At 42.5% G+C, this 19,367-nt stretch overlaps 1 protein-coding gene across 6 annotated transcripts in view; it reads left to right on the top strand.

Moving 5' to 3' along the window:
• Nucleotides 1-19,367, top strand: part of KCNAB1 (potassium voltage-gated channel subfamily A member regulatory beta subunit 1) — a 436,423-nt gene that overhangs the window by 329,832 nt on the left and 87,224 nt on the right. For all 6 annotated transcript variants that reach the window (XM_021719354.1, XM_021719351.1, XM_021719353.1 and 3 more), the window contains 2 exons: nucleotides 13,942-13,979; nucleotides 18,375-18,454. In XM_021719354.1, the coding sequence (XP_021575029.1) occupies nucleotides 13,942-13,979; nucleotides 18,375-18,454 (118 nt within the window). The remainder of the gene's footprint in view (nucleotides 1-13,941; nucleotides 13,980-18,374; nucleotides 18,455-19,367) is intronic.

Raw genomic sequence — 19,367 nt, 5'->3', positions numbered from 1 at the left:
GACATCTCTGTTTTAAGATGGTAAATGCAAGTGTCATGCTATCAAGATGACTCCCTGGATCCATGGTGACCTCCCAGCCACTCTCTGAAAGGTTCTCCCATCGTGTATGCAGGCGAGGTGGCTGGTGAATACCCAGACCACTAACTCATACAAAGGCCATGGCTGCATCCATTCAGATTAACAAATTTTCAATCAATAAATTAATTAAGAAAAAAAGAACCTGCAGGCAATAAATGAATTCATTGAGTGTTACTTTTCTGTTGATCATTTCTACTCTGCTGTTCTTGAATTCATTCACCCATAAGACACTTTATAAGCAACTCCTATATGCCAGGCTTCATGTGGTCCCTGGGGAGACAGAATTCATTCTGAAATGTTGGTAGTCTGGAAAATGTCCCAAGAAGGTCTGCTTTCTGTGTTTGAGAACAATCCAAAATACTGTTGTGATTAAAGAAAAAAATGACATTTCTATTCTTTGATGTCACTGTTTGCCTAAATTTCTGGATAACTTCCCATACAGTTTGTTAGGAAATGTCACTCCATCCCTGTACAGTTGGGACAATGTGGATATAATGCCATCACCTCTATGTCAAGGCCTGGCTGGGAACACCAGTATTGTAACAACAGAAGCTCGTCTCCAGACCAGGCTGTCAGGAGCTGTTCTGTGCTTCTCCTGGACCAGAAGTATTTTTTTGTGTATAGTATACCATTTCGATGGAGAATGACTCTATGTAGGGTTTGGATTAATTGGAATCTCCTAAAATTAAAGATGTGCCAACGTGGATTTGTGTTTTAGAATTGTTTCATTCTCTTTGACATGTTACATTTCTATGTACAACTACTGAAAAAAGAATTCCCCTGTCCCTTCGTTAGAAAGAAACAAAGAAGGCCTGGCATGGTGGCTCATGCCTGAAATACAAGCACTTTGGGATGCTGAGGTGGCAGGATCACCTGAGCCCAGGATTTCAAGACCAGCCTGGGCAACATAGCAAGACCCAGTCTCTATAAAAAATGTGTAAAAATTAACCAAGTGGCACACGCTTATAGTTCCAGTCACTCAGGCGGCTGAGGTGGAAGGATCACCTGAGCATAGGAGGCCATGGCTGTGGTAAACCGAGATTGTGCCACTGCACTCCAGCCTGGGCAGCAGAGTGAGACCCCCTAAGTCAAAAACGAATGAAAGAAAGAAGGGAGGGGGAGAGAGAAAAGCAGAGACAGAGAGAGATAGAGGGGAAAATAAATAGACAAAGGATCAGTGCATAAAAAGAGAAATACCCCCATCTACTTGATAGCTATGAATCTTCTCTTGGGAAGAGGGCTTTATAGATTTTTTTTTTTAACTGAAATCATTAACAGTTGGTATCCATCAGGCACAGATGAAATAAGCTAATCCTTAAATGTAAATCCATAAATCTACGGGAAAGCATGGAACTGGGTTAATTTGAGTATAATATGGTTGGGGACTTTTTTTTTTTTTAATCTATAGTTTTTTTGGTAAATTATCCCTTATACATTCCCTCAGTTTTAATTTTTCTACATTTTAAAAACTTCCTAGTTAAAAAGTACACCCATGATTTTATATTTCTACTTCGAGTTTTCATTGATGATATTTAATACGCTAAACATCATGAAGTTCATAACCCAAGAGGAAGAATGTGAAAGTACTGTTGCAAAATATTTTCCATTCTTTTTTTTAATAATGTATCATCCTTATCTTGTTTCTACTAAGAAAGTTTCTTTGCCTTGCCATGACATTAAAATTTATTTCCTAGCAGATTCTGACAGCCCTGTAAGCACACACTGTGTTTTCTACGTACAGATACACCAGGGTCATTCAAAATTATTACTGTTTGGAGGAGAACAACCCACTGAACCATCAAAAAAAATATATCCCTGCACAAAGATAAAGATTTGACATTAACTTTTCATAGACAAAAGAAAGTATAAAGGAGGTCACATTGACTTTCAAACTTCTTGACAGTAATGTTTTTCCAGAGAGTTCTTATTCATAGTACCTCGCTGTGGAAAAGCAAAAGATAAATCCAGAAAGAAATAAAAATATACCTTTGAGCACATACTATATTCCAGGCGCTGTGCTAAGAGTTCACAGGACGAAGATTTTAATCTTAATAATAGATACCATTTTCAAAGAAGATATTGAAAATATTTGTTCTAAAAATCAAATTGTCATTTAGTCCTAATGCCCCATAGTATGTATCTAAGTTTATTCTAATGCTGTGTTATTTTACCTATATTAATTGATCTGTACATTTATTAAAGGAGTTACTCAAAGAACAAAAAGAGTTAGGCTCATTAATGATACCTGTGGTTTTTAAAGGCCAGAAACTTTACTGTAAGAAATAACTTTCAACATAAATATCAGAAGAAGAAAATATGAGGAATTTTGACCAAGATACTTGGGATGAAATATTAAGAAAATATAAACACTGCCTCTTTTTCATGTTCAGAAATTAGGAAGAGCAGTGACTTATAGAAATTCTTGTTCATGAATGAATTTCCAAATAACAAAGATTTATTTAAAAATAATTTTTGCTTCTGACATAAAAGTAATAATGTTTATTTCAACACTATGGGCAGAAAAAATACTCTAAAATATGTAAGAAGAAAAATGTATCTAAGGACTTTTGGCTTTATTTTATTTTAAATTTCTCTCACAGTCTCAAGGTGAATTACTACAGATCATCCGCTCTAACACCCAAATATCGAGAGTGGGTCACCGTTTCTGGGGGATGAGATCATATATTGAAACGTCATTCCTGTGTTGCTCACACAGACCCTGGAGAGAAATGTCAGCCTTGCGATCTGCTAATAACACAGACCTCCTCTTCTAAACTCCACGGCCTGCCATGCGTCCCATTTCCAGTGCCATTCCTTGACTGTATAATGCCCTGAGCAGATTAATGGGGAACCAGAAAACAGCTCCAGGCGAATCTGAAAGCAGCATTCCTTGGCACAAAAATACATAACTCTTTAAATCTAAGAAAGAAATAAAATTTCAAATATTGGCCAGCCGCATTGGTAATCCCAGCAGTTCAAGACCAGCCTGGGTGACATAATGAGACCCCATCACTAAAAAAAAAAAGTATATATATATATATATATTTATTTATAATATATACACACACACATACATACACACATGCCCACACACACACATATATATTACATATATTTCTGTATGTACACATACATATACATATATGTATATATGTTCATTCTTGAACTCCTGGTCTCAAGCCATCCTCTCGCCTTAGCCTCCCAACGTGCTGGGATTACAGGCGTGAGCCACCACCACGCCAGCCCTATTTGTTCACTCTCTGTAAGGATCCTGAAGAACCTTAGTCAATCCTACAGGTTTAACCCTCAAAACCTGTACACACAGCATTAGAAGGCCAGGCTCCATCACCCCATGAGTGTTTCTGGGACGCCCAGCCTACTCCATCCCAACCTTTCCTAATGGAAGACTCCCTCTGCCTCTGCCACCACTGCCCCTGCACTCGGACAGCCTGGCGCAGGAACCTTTCAACAGCGAGCACATCTCCCTGCTGCCCAGTTCTGCCCTGACTCCAGAATTGTTAAGGACGGGAAGGCTGTCAGGGTGGCTCCGAGCATGAAGTTGGAGGCGCTGCTTATGGGATGACAAAATCCTAAACTAAATCCTCATCTCAGGAGGAGTTGAGGAGATCCGGGAGCAGGGAGGTAACCCAGAGAAGCAGAGGCAAGTGTATGGTGTTCTTCATCCACACACAGTTTAGGGACAGAGATGGGTGCAAAGCTGATCCTAAGAAAGGGAGAGAGATTTAGGGCAGACCATAAAGAACGATGTTGCAAGAAGCATTCAGAGCAAACACTGGGCCCCTGCCATGTGGCTGGTACAGAGCATGGGGAATTGAGAGGAAAGTGAGGAAGAAACCAGCAGCGGGCGGTGGAGAGCCCACTAAGAAGTCCCTGTGACAAGCCACTTCCTTCCCATGTCCTCAGATGAGGAAAATAGACAGAATTATTCAGATCCTGCAGAGTTGCCATAAGACTTAGATTGATATACTGTATGTAAAGCACCCAGGCCCGGAAGGATCTAGAAAAGCACAGTGTGTCTATGTGGTGGAGGCCGAGAATGTTTTTCTCATTTGGCTGTCATTTTCTATCTTATTAAGTCCTTAAATGGAAATTTTAAGTGGTGGAAAGGGCTCTAAGTAATATTTAGTTCTTAAAAAAGAAAAAAATCCCACACCTGCATTTATGTACATGCGTACGTTATTCTCCACCTGTAAGAATACTACTTGCACCTCACCTGCTTGAGAACCCACTTGTATTCCACATGGCTTTTACCACTTCCTTGACTGGTTTTATTGCTATTTCAAGCGCCTTTGTAAAGTGCAGGTGTAAAAGCACCCCAACCCCACCCCACCCCACCCCCTGAGAGTCTGGGCGGTACTACTGGGTCTTGCAAGGGAAGTAAAAAAGAAAAGGCTAAGTTGTTATCACATTTGTTAACTCTGGCCAGATGCTCATTAGCAACACGCTAGAAGCCAAAAATGAAAGACCAGGCTGCAGCTTGGATCCAAAAATAAGGGCCAGGCTCTGTGGAAAACACTGACAGATGCAAGACAGAACAAGGAAGAACGCTTTGTCTGCGTCATTCGAAAAAGAACGTGTCCAGGCGCTCAGATAGAGGTCTACATCCAAGGGCTCTGTAGTGGCCACGGAGGGCTGCTCAGAGCACTGTTTTGCCTCCAAATGGCGTGGAATGCTTGTTGGGTATAGGTGTCCCAGCTGCACCTCGGATCTGCAGAATCAGAATCTGAGAGTGGGGCTTCCAAGGGATTCTGATGCACCCTGAAGAGTAAGCCCCATTGATTGTGCTATGGCAGAGCTGCTAAGCACTTAGGAAATTTCACTGCATCTTCCTAAAATCCTGTGAGCTAGTTATTATCACCAGCACCATACTCGCCTGCTGGTGGTTGATGAAGTCTCCAGGCCGGCCTGACTTCTCCGCCTTTGGGCTTAGCCCCGCCCCCTAGGCCTTCCCCGCAGGAGGGAACCTCCTTCCATGCCCGGTAGAGGGCGCCAAGGACAAGACGCCAATTCTTAACCTGTGTCCCCAGTCTTTACATCCCCGCCCCAGCAAGGGGGACTTTCCCCTTAGCCAAGTTTCTAGAAATCTGGTTCTGTGTGCTTTGTTCCGATTCTGCGCGACACGAAGAAGCTGAAGGTGGCAATGCAATGTAGCTCTCTTACTGGAAGAACAGCGCCCCCTCCTCTCCATCCTGTGAAGTGGGGCTGGGAGGGCGTTCGGGGGAGGGGTAGGCAGGGAGAGCCTGTCCGCTGGATTTAAATCCCGGCTTCAACTCCACCTCTTATTAGTTATTTCAACTTTGGGCAAGCCACTTAACTTCTGGAAAATGGGAATAGCACCTCTTGGGTAAAAGAATAAGAAAGACAGCCGGGCTCGGTGGCTCAGCCTGTAATACCGCACCCTCGGGAGGCTGAGGCGAGTGGATTGCCTGAGCCCGCGGGTTCGAGACCCGCCTGGGCAGCGAGACCTCATCTCTACAATAAATCAAAAAATCAGCTAGGCGTGGTAATGCGTGCCTATAATTCCGGCTACTCGGAAGGCTGAGGCGGAAGGATCGCCGGAGCCCGGCAGGTCGAGGCTGCGGTGGCCGGGAGCGGCCACTGCACTCCAGTCTGGGCGACAGAGTGAGACTCCAACTCAAAAAAAAAGAATAAGAAAGGCAAGTCAGGGTGTAAGGAAAAGGATTGAGATGGTACCAGTAGGAGAATATTCTAGAACTGTGGTTCTCAGGCTGTAATGTAGGATTATCTGAAGATCTTAAAATACTGGTGCCCGGGTTCCATTCTCAGAGATTCTGATTTACTTGGTCTGGTGAGGGACCAGGTCAGCAGTACTATTTAAATCTCCCCAGGATACTCAAATGTGCAGCCTGGTTAAAAACCTCTTGTCCAAGATAGTGAGGGAAACAACTAACATTCCGCAAATGCTCTTGGGTTAGAGGCACTTTCTTATTAAGGGCGGAAATGTGTGTGTGTGTGTGTGTGTGTGTGTGTGTGTGTGTTTAATTAAAATTTAAAATTTTTAAAATTCAGAACCTGTGTTTTTTAAATGTCTACTTGCCAACTGACCAAACAATTATTAAGCACCTACCATGTACCAGGCTCCACTTCAATGGCTAAAGTTTAAAATTTAAATTAAACTGAGTCCCTGTTTTCAGGATAGTTGCAGTCGGATGAGAAAATCACAGGCCAAAATAAACGATGTAGTTACTATGTGGTCAGTTTGCTGCTAATAGTTAATTCAAAGTGGTAGGAGGTGAATGAATGTCATGACTTCCTCTCCTTTCAAAGAACAACCACAGAATCATGAAATTATAGAGTTGAAGGAAGCTTAATGTTCCTAATTTTGTGCATAAGAAAATAAGAAATCAAGAGGCTGGAAATTTCTCAGGGTCACAGAGTTAATGGAACAGGACCTAAAAAAAATCGAATGACATGGCAAGATGTACTTTGACTCATTGGAGGAAGTGCAAAGCAGCCATGGTTCAGCAGCACTGGACATAAAAGCTGAAGTTCTGGGTCCTGAAAAACAAGTAGGATTTGGACATAACAGGATGACAATGGGTTATGTTATCAGTGGGAGGCTCATAACTCAAAGGAGAAAGTGCTCTCCAGAGTAATGAATGTCCTGAGCTCCAGGATCTCAGGCAGTGGCAACAACTCAGTGCTCCCTCCTCCTCATCAACTCTGGTTCTGGGTTTATACTTTGTTTCTTGTTGAGAATGCAATTTAGGGGGACACAACCACCTCCAGCTCCATGCTTTCCTTGGGTAACTCTATACAAATGAGACATTGACCATGATAATTTTGCCTAGTGTGTTGTCTAATTTCAGTGAGATCCAGGCTTTGAATCTCTCATCTTAAATTCTTCAGAGATAACACAGATTAATACCTCAAAACACCCCTAGTTGAAATTCCTCTCAGTTGTGACTATGTTTGGCCAGCCTTGACAACATGAACCTGCAGTTAATATGTGCTCTGTTTACAAAACTTACCCTGTTACATCCACATTGAAATGTGTTGCACTTCCATTCTCTCTGTGCTCTGACCTTGGTCTTCTCCTTGAAGTTTTACCTTTTCTCATGCCCTACATCCTTTTAACCTGCAAATCCTCTTGCCCCCTCCTTTAAAATCTACCCAAAACTCAGCCACTCCTCACCATCCTCAGTACCCCCACCTTGGATGATACCACTGTCATGTCTCACCTGGATTCTCACAGCGGCCTCATAATGGGTGTTCTGTCTCAGTCTCATCCTCTGGTCTGTCCGTAGCACCAGAGCAGAGTGTTCCTTTCCAGAGTGGGTCAGGTTGTGTCACTTCTGTGTTCAAAACTCTTCATGGAACTCTCCAAGGTCCTTCCAGTGACTGACACGATATGATCTGGCCCCATGACCTTGGGCCTCACCTTGGACCTTGGACCATACCAGCTCCCTCACCGTCCCTGAGCATGTCAAGCAAGCCCACAAGCCCGCACCTCAATGCTTCCCCCAATGGGAACACTTTCCTCCAGGTGGCTGCATGGTGAGCTCCTTCACTTTCTCTAGGTCTTTTCTCAAAAGCCACATCCCTAGTGAATTTCATCTGGTCACCCTATCAACATTTCAGCACCTACACCTTTACATTTCATAGAATCTATCCCTGCTTTATGAAGTTGATTTTCTTTAACACTCCTCAATCAACAACACTGTGTATTCTATAAATCAACATTTCTTTATAAATTAGCATTTATAAGCACTATATATTTGAATTATTTTTCTTATTATTTTCCCCCATACATTTGCTTCATGAAGGGAGAAATAATTACTAGTTTTGTTCATTGTTCTATCTTCATAACTTAAGTACAATACCTGGTGTATGACAGACTCAATACATATTCACTGAGTGAGAGAGTAAAAAATGTTACCTGTGACATAATAAATATTGCAATTGCATTTTTATATCCCCTTTACATAGCTATGATCATATATTTAAACCACATGCAGGCCAACCTGGAAAAGCAAATCACCAAATCTATAACCTTAGAATGACTCAAACCCAAATTGAGAAAAATTCTGTAAAGTACTTGATCAGTACTCTTAAAAGTGTCAGGAAAGAATGGGGGACTGTCACAGATTGAAGAAGATTAAGAAGAAATACAACTAAATGCAATGTTGGATTCTGCCTAAGATCTAGGAACAGAATACAAAGGACAATAAAATTCACAAGAGACCTCTCTCTGCTATGTTAGTTTCCTGATTTTGATAATTGCACCACGGTTATATAAGATGTGAACATTATTACAACTAAGTGTCTAAATACTTCTTCATACTCAAAGCAAAGAGCTCATTTAAATAATAAGCATGTTTCTTGAATGAATAAGCAAGAAATAATTACCCTGTTAACCACCAAAAGATAACTGTAACCAGGAGGGGTGTGTGTGTGTGTGTGTGTGTGTAGGTAGGCAGGTTTCTTCTATTTATATTTCATCAATCATTTTTCTATGTCAGGGGTAGCTGTTCTCTAAGGGACTTACCAGAGGTTTTCAAAGTATATATTCCTTGGTGTGTAAAAGAGTTTCCTTAGAGACACAGTAACATTTCAACAGTTTCCTTATACCCCACTCTGCTTTTAAAGGGGGTTAGAAATAGCAAGGGTCAGTTTAATAAAATTATCTTCTAAATAACATCCCACTGATTTGAGATTTCACAGTGAAATAGTCACCTGCCATTCTAGGTCTCAGGAAAGCATGTTCCCATTAGAGGTAGAAAAAATGGTTAAGAAAATTGTCACAGAGGGTTTTAGAGAATCCTATTAACTAATAAACCTCCTTAGCTCTTCTGGGGTGGGGCAGAGTGGAGAATGAAATCATAGGAACAGAGTTCTTCTGTCTAGAAGGCTGTCCCTCTATCCCTCTTCACCAGGAGATAATGTGTCCTATTTGTAAGGACATTCCCTACACTGGGCCACCCACCCCTCCTGGCTGGAGACCTTGCAGGCGAGGAGGAGGACTTTTCCCTGGCGCTTTTCCAGGAGGGGGCATGGCTGGGCAGGTATCCTGGGAGGAACATTTCAGTCATCTAGAGACTGGAAGAACTGAAGATTATTGATGGGCATTATTCATTTTTCTCTAAGTCATAATAAATGTGTGTGCTTGGTAGGAAATTGTCCCAATATTTTGAAGATTTTGTTTGTTTGTTTTTGTTTTGGTTCGCTTTGTTTTGAGTCAGGGTCTTACTTTGTCACCAGGCTGGAGTGGCATGGGTGGCATGATCCTCAACCTCCTGGGCTCAGGCGATCCTCCTGTCTCATCCTCCCAAGTAGCTGGCTCTACAAGCGTGTGCCACCACATCCAGCTAATTTTTTTGTAGAGATGAGGTCTTGCTATGTTGCCCAGACTGGTCTCAAACTCCTGGATTCAAGCAGTCCCTCCATCTCAGCCTCCCAAAGTGCTGGGATTACAGACGTGAACCACCACATCCAGTCAATATTTTGAAGATTACTAAGAGTCAACGGGCAATTTATTTAAATGTTGCCAAACCTTACTGACCATCTACTAAAGACCACTTCTATTCTAGAGCTGTGAGGATTAAAAGATAAATTTTTTAAAATCCTATCCCTCAGACAGCTTACGCTCTAGGAATATAAACTCTACAAACAAATAACTAGAAAACAAATGAGTAGCAAGTATCAAAAAGGCTAGAAAGGTTGTCTAACTGAACAAAGTAAGCTGAATGTAAGAATGCCAAACTCCCAGAAATGGAAACAAACACTTCATTTTTATTATTCATTTATAGTATAGATTTGTAACAATATAAATATATGTGACATCATATGTGCTTTTATGTTAAAAATTTAATTTAAAAAGAAAAACATTTGTTACTGTAGTTTTTTCATAATTCATTACTGCTTTGACTTGGAACCAAAAACTTGACATCTTTTCTTATGTATGTACCATGATATTTTTCAGGTCCTGTTTTTTTCACTGTGATGTATGTAATGCAGCCTTAAATACATAAACCAGGGATGGTAGATAGATTTCTCAGTTTGATTTAGGAATAGAGGTGCCCCTAGACACGGACTCTCCCCAACATGGATGGGATCATTGTCAATGGTTCTTATATGCCAAATGACCTCCTCCAAAATGTGTGTACAATGCTGGCTTTCAACATTGTTCTGTTTAGTATTCAGTACCATTTTGGTCTATAGTTTGATAACATCCAATAATAGTTCATTTGTACTATCAAAAATTAATTATGAAAAGAGGATGAGCACGGTGGCTCACGCTTGTAATCCCAACACTTTGGGAGGCTAAAAGTGGAAAAATCACTTGAACCCTGTAGTTTGAGACCAGCCTAGGCAACATAGTGAGACCTTGTCTCTGCAAAATATAAAAAATAATTAGCTGGGCCTGGTGGTGCATACCTGTAGTCTCAGCTACGTGGGAGGCTGAGGCAGAAGGACCACCTGAGTCCAGGCTGCGGTGAACCGTGATCATGCCAATGTACTCCTGTCTGGGTGACAGAGTAAGACCCCGAGTCAATAAATAAATAATTACAAAGGGTAAGCTAAATAATACTAGTTTATTTTCATAAAGTTTGAAGTCAGCAAACATTTTTAGAATTCTGTTTTCAAAGGCACAGTTTTAGAGAATAAATTTTAGACTATCATTTTCATTTCCGGAAACTGATTGCAATGTAGGAAAATAGATCACATTATTCCTTCACAAATGAACTTCCCAAAGACTTGACTTTGTAAGAACTGAGAGAAGCAAATGAGACATTTGTGAAAATACTTGTGAATGCCCTGTAGAAAAATATTCAAAAGGTGTAGGTGAGTCGTAGTGTCAGCAAGAGGCTCAGGACTTTGGGCCAGTCTTCGTCGCCAAGCAGAGATAGGACTATCCCCTTTGATGACAGGAACAGTTCAAACAGTCTCTTCTGCACCACAGCACAAGAACGCCAGCAAATTCATTAAGCAAACACTGACCTGATTTCATTTGCAGACATAGAAGAATAGCCAATTTGTGGTATTAATTACTGAATTCATGGCTTGTCCCATTTAAGCTTTTTGCCGAAAGCAATTTCTGATGAATGAGGAACTTCATGGACTTGGAGACGGTGTCCTTACAAAATAGTGCTGCTTCTGGTCTGTCACTTGACAGGCCTGACCTCAGCCCTACCCATCCTAAGAGCTCCTACTGTGGTAACACGTGGTTACTGACCAGGCCATTCTACAGCCAAATGGTCTGAGACATTTTTCATCACACAGAGTCATGTTTTCCTGATGTTCTGCCTTTTGTGGATTCCTTGTCCAGAAGTTCTTTGACCTCTTCAAAATTCTCACCACACCAAAATCAATATAGCCAACAGTGTGCTATTCTTTATATCTGTGTTCTCATTTGCTGCAAGAGAAAATGCCACCCTTAATTTAACTTGTCCTCAAAGTTCTCAATCATATTTTTAACATTCCGAGTTGCAAAGTTGCTGGTTAGACTAACATTTGCAAATGCTTGTTAATGCTCTGGACATATAATTTCTGCAGTACTCAAAAGAGGCTCTTTTATAAACGAGTTGTCTGTAAAAAGGTTTTGATGCTGAGGCAATTTTTTCACTTAATAAAGAACTGTATTTCACAGCAGCTTACTTATTTGCTTCTCATTCAAAAACAAATGGTGCCATTTTTTCAGTCCATTAAGTTTTCCAATGCCCATCTTTTCTGTATTCCAGCCATGGCTGGTTTTATTATGGTGCCATAAGATGTAATTTTTTTGTGCAAACATGTTTTGTTTGGATATTCTTCCATCCACCAAAAAAAAAAAAAGTGCACTCCTATATTTTCTTAAGATACTCAATTCTGTTTTTTTAGGAGATGTAGAACTTCATTTTCCTCTTCATTTTACAGTTAGAAAAAATGGCAGTAAGTGTGTGGTAGTAAATAGAAACTGCTATTTGATTTCAGTGCTGGAAAAACAGCAGGAAGATGTGGGGGCTTAAACTAACTGCAGGGGGGCATAGTTTTTCCACAGAAGATTCTGCCCTTCAGATTTAGGGGAGGTCTATCTTTTGGGGACAACAGTCTTCTATAGTCAAGAGAAACTGGAAATTAGAACATTTTAAGAAAAAGCTCCTAATTTTGGTTAAATGTTGGGAGCTTATTCAAAATGTAATAAAATACTATGTGGTTCAACACTACTCTAGTCAAGAAAATAAGTCCACAAGCTGAGTGCAGCCAGTGGGCTGCCATCTGCAACCTTTGGGGATGGAAAGTGTAACAGTAAAATAATTCCCCCTCTACTTTTGTGTTAATCCCTGAGAACTAAGGAAAAAGTGACAATTACATCAACATACTGCCATGGAGTATGAAATCCAAGTGTCATAATTAATTTGGAGATATTCTAAGGGGGTGGTGTGTGTGATTTAAAAAAAAAAAATCCCCTTCTTGAAACCAGTCATGTTTGGAGAATCACTTATCAGGTTGGTTAATCTTCGACCCGTCATCTGGAAATAAGGATTAATAAGATTGCCTGGTAAGTTTGTCAAAATGATGAAGATAAAAATATGAAAATGTCTGAGCATACTGTCTGGCACTTGTAAGGTGTTCCATAAATGGCAGCTGTGACTGTTATTATGAATTGCAAAATATATGTTTCCAACAGCATTTCTTTGCATGTCCCATGATTGTCCCTTGTGCCCAGACCCTGCCCCTCTCACTCCTGCCCATTCCCCCTCCTCTGCTCCCATGGCTCAGGTTCATCTCATGGCCTAATGGTGCAACCTCTCACTCCCCTCACCCCCACTCTTTCTAAAATTTCCTATCTCCTTGCCTTGTTCACACTCTTGCTTCTCTCCGGAAGGCCTGTCCCTTTCTTCTTCTCTCAGTTAACGCCCATGAGACTCAACCACGCTGTCACCTCTTCTAGGAAGTCCTTGAGTGCCACCTCCCTCTGGTCTAAGTAGAGCTCTCCCTTCCTGCTGCCCTGTGTTTGCCTCAGTCCTAGCATTTGTCAGATGGTATCATAAACCATGAGCTCCTGGGAGACAGGAACTGGGTCAGTTCTCTCACTTTCCCTTGAACACGAATTCAATGCCTTTACCTGGCATGGAATTGGGGCTCAAAAGACATGGATACAGGAGGAAATGAGTGACTAAGGTGACTGGAGACTGGCATGGCAAGGGCCCCCTCCATGTCAGCTTCCCTCCTGCTTCACGAGTCTTTGCAAATCTTTGGCTGCTGAGTGTGCCTCTCTCCCCTCGCCTTCCCAAACCTTACTCCAGATGCTGCCTCCACCCTCACCCCCAAATCAATGGAGATTTCCATTCTGGATCAGCAGGTTGTGACGGAGAAGATGTGTAAGTGTCACCTCCTGGGTCTTGTAAGTGGGCTCTGGTGGGACATCTGAGAGGACATCGTTTGATGAGAGGACATCGTTTGAGAAACAATAAGGAGTACAAAATAGGGCCCTTTTTGGAGGCAAAGAAGGGAAAGACCAAAACCTTTGCTTTCAGAACCAGTGGCTTCTTGGTTCAGTAAGACAAGGTTGTGTAGCTGAAGTAAGCTTGAATACACCACCTTCGTGGTCCTATAGCAGAAGAAACAGCAGCTTTTAGGGCAAGGCTGCCATTAGAAAATATGATGACTTTGAGTGAAAAAAAGGCACCCATTTTTCCAAATGAATGCAGACCCCTTGTGGAATATGTAGTGGGAAGACGGGCTGGACGGCGGCCACCTGTGCTTCTCATCTGGGCACCTTTATGAGCTACCTGTACAACCTATGGAGGCAGCCGTGAGCTAGTAGCGGTTTCCTCTGAGTATGTAAATTTTAGGAGAATTATTTTGAATAATGTGCAAATATCTATTCTTTTCCAGGAACATGGGTGACATTTGGAGGTCAAATTTCAGATGAGGTAAGTTAATTTTGGCCTCAGTTATGCTGATGAGAGAAAATGCAGAGAAAGCTGAACAGTGGGAGTACTCTTCCTGGGACCCTGACATTTTCCAGGGACAATGTTTGAGTCACAGCAAATGCCTAAGATGGACTCAAAGATTGCTGTTGATTTTTTCTTGCCTCTTGTATTTTTCACATCTAGACTATTAATAGCCCTCCAGCCTGTCAATCTATTCTATGCGCAGGTTGAACAGTTAGAGAATGAAACCGTTTGGAATTAACACTCGTCACTTTATGAAAAGATTTTATTGTTGCTGTGGTGTGGTTTTGTTCGGTTTATTTAATTTTAGCTCCAACGAGGGTGACCAACTGGTTTCAGTTTGCACAGAACTTTCTCGGTTTTAGCAGTAAAACCTCACATCACAGAAACTCTCTCAGTCCTGGGGAAGATGGACAGTTGGTCACCCTGGCTTGGGCAAGTTAATCCCACCATCTCTGAGCCTCAGTTCCTCCTCTGTAAAATGAGATGATGCTGATCTGGAAGGTCTGCTGAAAAGGTGACTATGTCATGCATGTGAGATGCTTATATGGCCCTCTGATTGGCAGGTAGCACTTGATAAATGGCAGCTCTTATATTTACCATATATTTACCATAAAATGCCTTTAGATCATCATTTACACCTGTATAATGGCATTTCCTAAGTGATATTTTTATCATTGCCTCTAAGGAAAGTCCAGAATAGAGGCATCAAGTGCCAATAACTCCCCTGAGGTCAATACTCTGAATTCCTCTGACTCTTCCTTGCCTGAGGAGGCCCACTGAGGAGTCAAGGACAGTGTATCTGAGTGGATACACTAAGTCGGATCCAGTCCCAGTTTGCCACTGGCCAACCTGATGTCCTCACATTTATGTTGGCTGAGTTACCCATCAATAAAATGCAAATACCCTCTACTCAGCAGGATGATGGTGAAGATTAGGAGGTGCTTCCTGGAAAAATTCCAAGCCCAGAACAAGTCCTTAAGGGTAGTTCTTAAAGGTGGTTCCTGTTTTGTTTTTTGTTTTTTTTTGAGTCATGGTGTCACCCTGTCACCCAGGCTGGAGTACAGTGGCACGATCACAACTTACCATAGCCTCAACCTCCTGGTCTCAGGCAATCCTTCTACCTTTGGAGTAGCTGAGACTATAGGCACGTGCCACCACACCTAGCTAATTTTTTTTATTTTTTGTAGAGACAAGGACTCCCTCTGTTGCTCAAGTTGGTCTCGAACACCTTGGCCCAAGCGATTCTCTTTCCGCAGCTTCCCTAAGTGCTGGGATTACAAGCGTGAGCCATCTCACCCAGTCATTAAAAAAAGAATCCTTTTTGACAATACTACCTTGGGAGTGGGGATGTCCCCATCACCGGGAGAGTCCAATGATATATTGAATTACTGCTTGGCAGGAAGAATCTCCAAAGGATTCAGACAGCAAACTGAGTATCTCTGTAAGGTGCCTCTCAAAGATGATTGAGATTCATCATAAAATCAAGATAGATTGGCCAGCTGTGGTAGCTTACACCCGTAATCCCAGCACTTTGGGAGTCCAAGACTGAAGGATTTCTTGAGTCCAGGATTTTGGGCAACATAGCAAGACCTCGTCTCTAACAAAATAAAAAATTAGATGGGTGTAGTGATACACACCTGTAGTTCCAGCTACTCAGGAAGCTGAGGTGGAAGGATCACTTAAGCCCAGGAGTTGTGCAGTGAGCTGTGCCTGTACCACTGCACTTTAGCCTGAGCTACAGAGTGAGACTTTGACTCACTCACAAAAAAAAAAAAAAAGGTAGATGTTACTCATATGAATGATGCTTTTAAAAGATAGTGATAAGTATATTATCATCTTCAGCACTTAATTTTTAGAGTTTTATTTATATTTTCTTATCTGTAAGGTAGTTAAGGTGTATTTAATTGCAGGTAATCATAAACCCAACTCAAATCAGCTTAATCAATAAGAGAGAAATTATTATGACTTTTAAACTAGAGGTATAGAAGTAAAGCAAGCTGCAGGACGGCCTCAGTCAGCGACTCACAATCCACTTTCCGTCCAGTCTCTTCGCCCTGTGTTCCCTTGTATGTCAACTTCTTCAGGCAGGAAGATAGCTGCAGGAATTCTAGGCCTTCATTAGAACAGTTACTGCAGGAAAGAATGTTGCTTCTCTGTAAGAAGAACAAGGAAAATTGTTCCCAGAAGGCCTCAGCAAATCTCTCCTCACATCTCATTGGCCGGAATGTGTCCCATGACTTTTCCTGAGCCACTTGCTCATCCAGCCCTGTGGGAGGGACATGAGGTCAGTTTCCCTTAAGGCCTCTGGGCTTCATGGGAGAGAGGAGATCCCTCAACAGAATCATCCTCATTTTGCAGATGAGGAAACTGACAAAACAGAGAGGTCAAATGATTTGCTCAAATGTATTTATCTAGTCAGTGGGACACTCAAAGCCAGTAACCGCTCTTCAGACTTACTTGGTGATTTTTGTTTTCATTACTCCACATTCAGGTCTTCAAATTCTATGGTTGGGAGGCATCTCACCCATCATTTAAATAAGCCTCCATATTATTTTAAAATTTCTCTCTAGATAAGCTTTAATTGTGCACATTTTCCAATAATAATTTACCAGTATGCCATCTGACATAACACAAGGCTAATGTATACAAGCACTATAATTTCTAAAACAGCCAGGCTCGGTGGCTTAGCCTGTAATTCCATGCTTTGGGAGGCAGAAGTGAGTGAATTGCCTGAGCCCACGGGTTCGAGACCCGCCTGGGCAACTTGGCGAGACCTCATCTCTACAATAAATCAAAAATTAGCCAGACGTGCTAGTGCACGCCTGTAGTTCCATCTACTTGGAAGGCTGAGGCGGAAGGATCTCTGGAGCCCAGCAGGTCGAGGCTGCGGTGGCCAGGAGCGGCCACTCCAGTCTGGGTGACAGAGTGAGACTCCAACTCAAAAAAAAAAAAAAATTCGAAAACAAAGCCACCTCACACCTGTAATCCCAGCACTTTGGGAGGTCAAGACGGGAGGATTGCTTGAGTCCACGAGTTAGAGACCAGCCTGGGCAACATGGCAAGACCTCATCTCTACAAAAAAAATTAGGGGGGATGTGGTGGCATGCACCTGTTGTCTCAGTTACTTGGGAGGCTGAGGCAGAAGGATCACCTGAACCCAGGAGGTTGAGGCCATGGTGAGCTGTAATCATGCCACTGCACTCCAGCCTGGATGGCAGAATGAGAGCCTGACTCAAAAAAAATTTAATAAGTAGTAATTTCTAAAACATAGGACAGTCACAGTGGGGAAAACTATGTCTGTCTTAACTTTTTTTCTCTAGCTAGTATAAATGTTGTAATGGCATCAAATTAAAAGGAGGAATCGCATTTCTGCTCCTATTATGCTAAAGGAGCTGCGTGGACGCCATTTTGCAAGCTTAACAATTTTCTTGGTAGGGCGGTTTTCAAAGCAACAGAAAAACAGTTTATCTTGGAAATGCTGATCAAGCAATGTTAGCTGACTCTCAAAACCATGATGGAAAAATCAATCGTAATTATTTGTGAGGTCCATAATTTTTTCAAACGACTAATAAATCCACCGGTCAAATGAAAAAAATGGCCTTTCTCCATTGCGGTTCGCAGCTATCCCTCTATGGCTGTCCCTCAAGCTGCCGTGCACAGCTGTCATGTACTCTGCTAGTCACACTTGCATTCAGCGGCACAAAGGAAGAAGACACGGAGCTCAGACCTGTTTGCAGGCTGGGCAGAAGGGAGACATGGGTCCCCTGAGTTAGAGCACCCACTAGCTCCCTCTTCTGTGTTGATTCAGTGACTAGTCTGTGGTGGCGCCTGGGATTTTGCTTAATCGTGGGTCGCAGTGGCTTTATAATAGTCACAGCTTGTCTAAGCCTTGGGAGGGTGGGCAGTGGGGGTGGGAGGGGGAGTCATAAGCTTTCACAGGCATCACCCAGCTGCCAAAACCTATTTGGCTTGCTTGGAGAAAGGAGTGGAGGAATGGTGTCATCAATGGTACAAATGGTCCTCTTTGTCAGAGAGATTAAGGTGCCACAAAGAATGTTGTCAAACCAGGTCTTCCCAGCAGAGTGAGAAACACAGATCTCTCCATCTCACTGAGATGTGCAATGGGGCTGACTGACCCTCAACCTTGAAGTAATCCTTTTATTTCCCCTCTGTGTCCAAGGGAAAGGACACTTCTACCCTAGTTATGGTGGTCGAGCCTTCTTTTTTTCTCTCTCTTCACCACAACTGAGAAAAGGCAAGGAGTGGTTCGTTAGATTTCAGTGTTCTTAAAGACCAGTAGAGGATTCGAAATCACTTCCCAGGTTTGGAAAGCATTTGGCATTTCAGACTGACCCTCTTGTCCCCTTGTAGGTTGCTGAACGGTTGATGACAATCGCCTATGAAAGTGGCGTTAACCTCTTTGATACTGCCGAAGTCTACGCGGCTGGAAAGTAAGTTGGTACCTGTTTGTGACACTCAAGTAGAACTAAGAGAGTCTGTCCAGGTCATTTCCAATGCATTGATGAGAAGGACTGCCCACCCCCCACCCCCCACCCCCCATGTGCTGGTGACTCTCCTCTGCTTCCCTGCACCCACCACTGTCACTAGAATCAGGATAGTTCTAGCCCTCTCTGCTTACCTAAACCTCTCCACCCCTGGATCCCTGCACAAAGAATGAACTGGCAGGAGGTGGAACCAGGAAGCAATTGCCATGGTCTACTCAAGGGGCAGACACCAAGAAATGTCAGTTGAATATTTGAGGGAGCAAATGATAAGTAGATTCCAAGGCGGTTTTCAAAAGTTAGTCTCATTATTTCATCATCACATCTCATAGGTCCTCAACCCCCAAGTGGGACTGGGGCCTCCTCCCTGTGGGGAAGCAGAGACCACTTTTCCTTTTACTGGCCTCTTCCTACACTGGCATTGCAGGAAGATCAGACATCAAAGTCAGGATCCCCAAAATGCTAAGGCATCTCCATCTCTTTTATAAGAAGGCATCTCAGGGCCCATTCTGAAGACAGAGAGTGCTGCAGAGAGTCCTTGCTTTGCTTACATAAGGAGTCTAGATGTCTAGCTGCAACCTTCCCTTGGATGGGAGAGCAGACTTGGAGCCCAAGACAGGGCTTATTAAATCAGAACACATGGATAATGTGCCCTTCGGCCAGGTCTCAGCCTCCATGCCATCTAGGTCCAGCATAACCAGCACATTTCAGAAAAGATCTGGGTCCTCCTACTGTGAACTTGGATGTCCGGATCCCAGAACCAAGAACTAGGTAGCTGCCCAGCTGTGAGCAGTTTTACTATTTCTTTCTTTTTTTTTTTTTGAGTTGGAGTCTCACTCTATCGCCCAGACTCAAGTGCAGT

The sequence above is a fragment of the Carlito syrichta genome, unplaced genomic scaffold, assembly GCF_000164805.1.
Source record: "Carlito syrichta isolate Samal-C Ts95f unplaced genomic scaffold, Tarsius_syrichta-2.0.1 Scaffold314595, whole genome shotgun sequence".
Taxonomy (NCBI): Eukaryota; Metazoa; Chordata; class Mammalia; order Primates; family Tarsiidae; genus Carlito; species Carlito syrichta.
The sequence above is the reverse complement of the archived record's forward strand: the minus strand, read 5'-3'. Positions and strand labels throughout refer to the sequence as shown.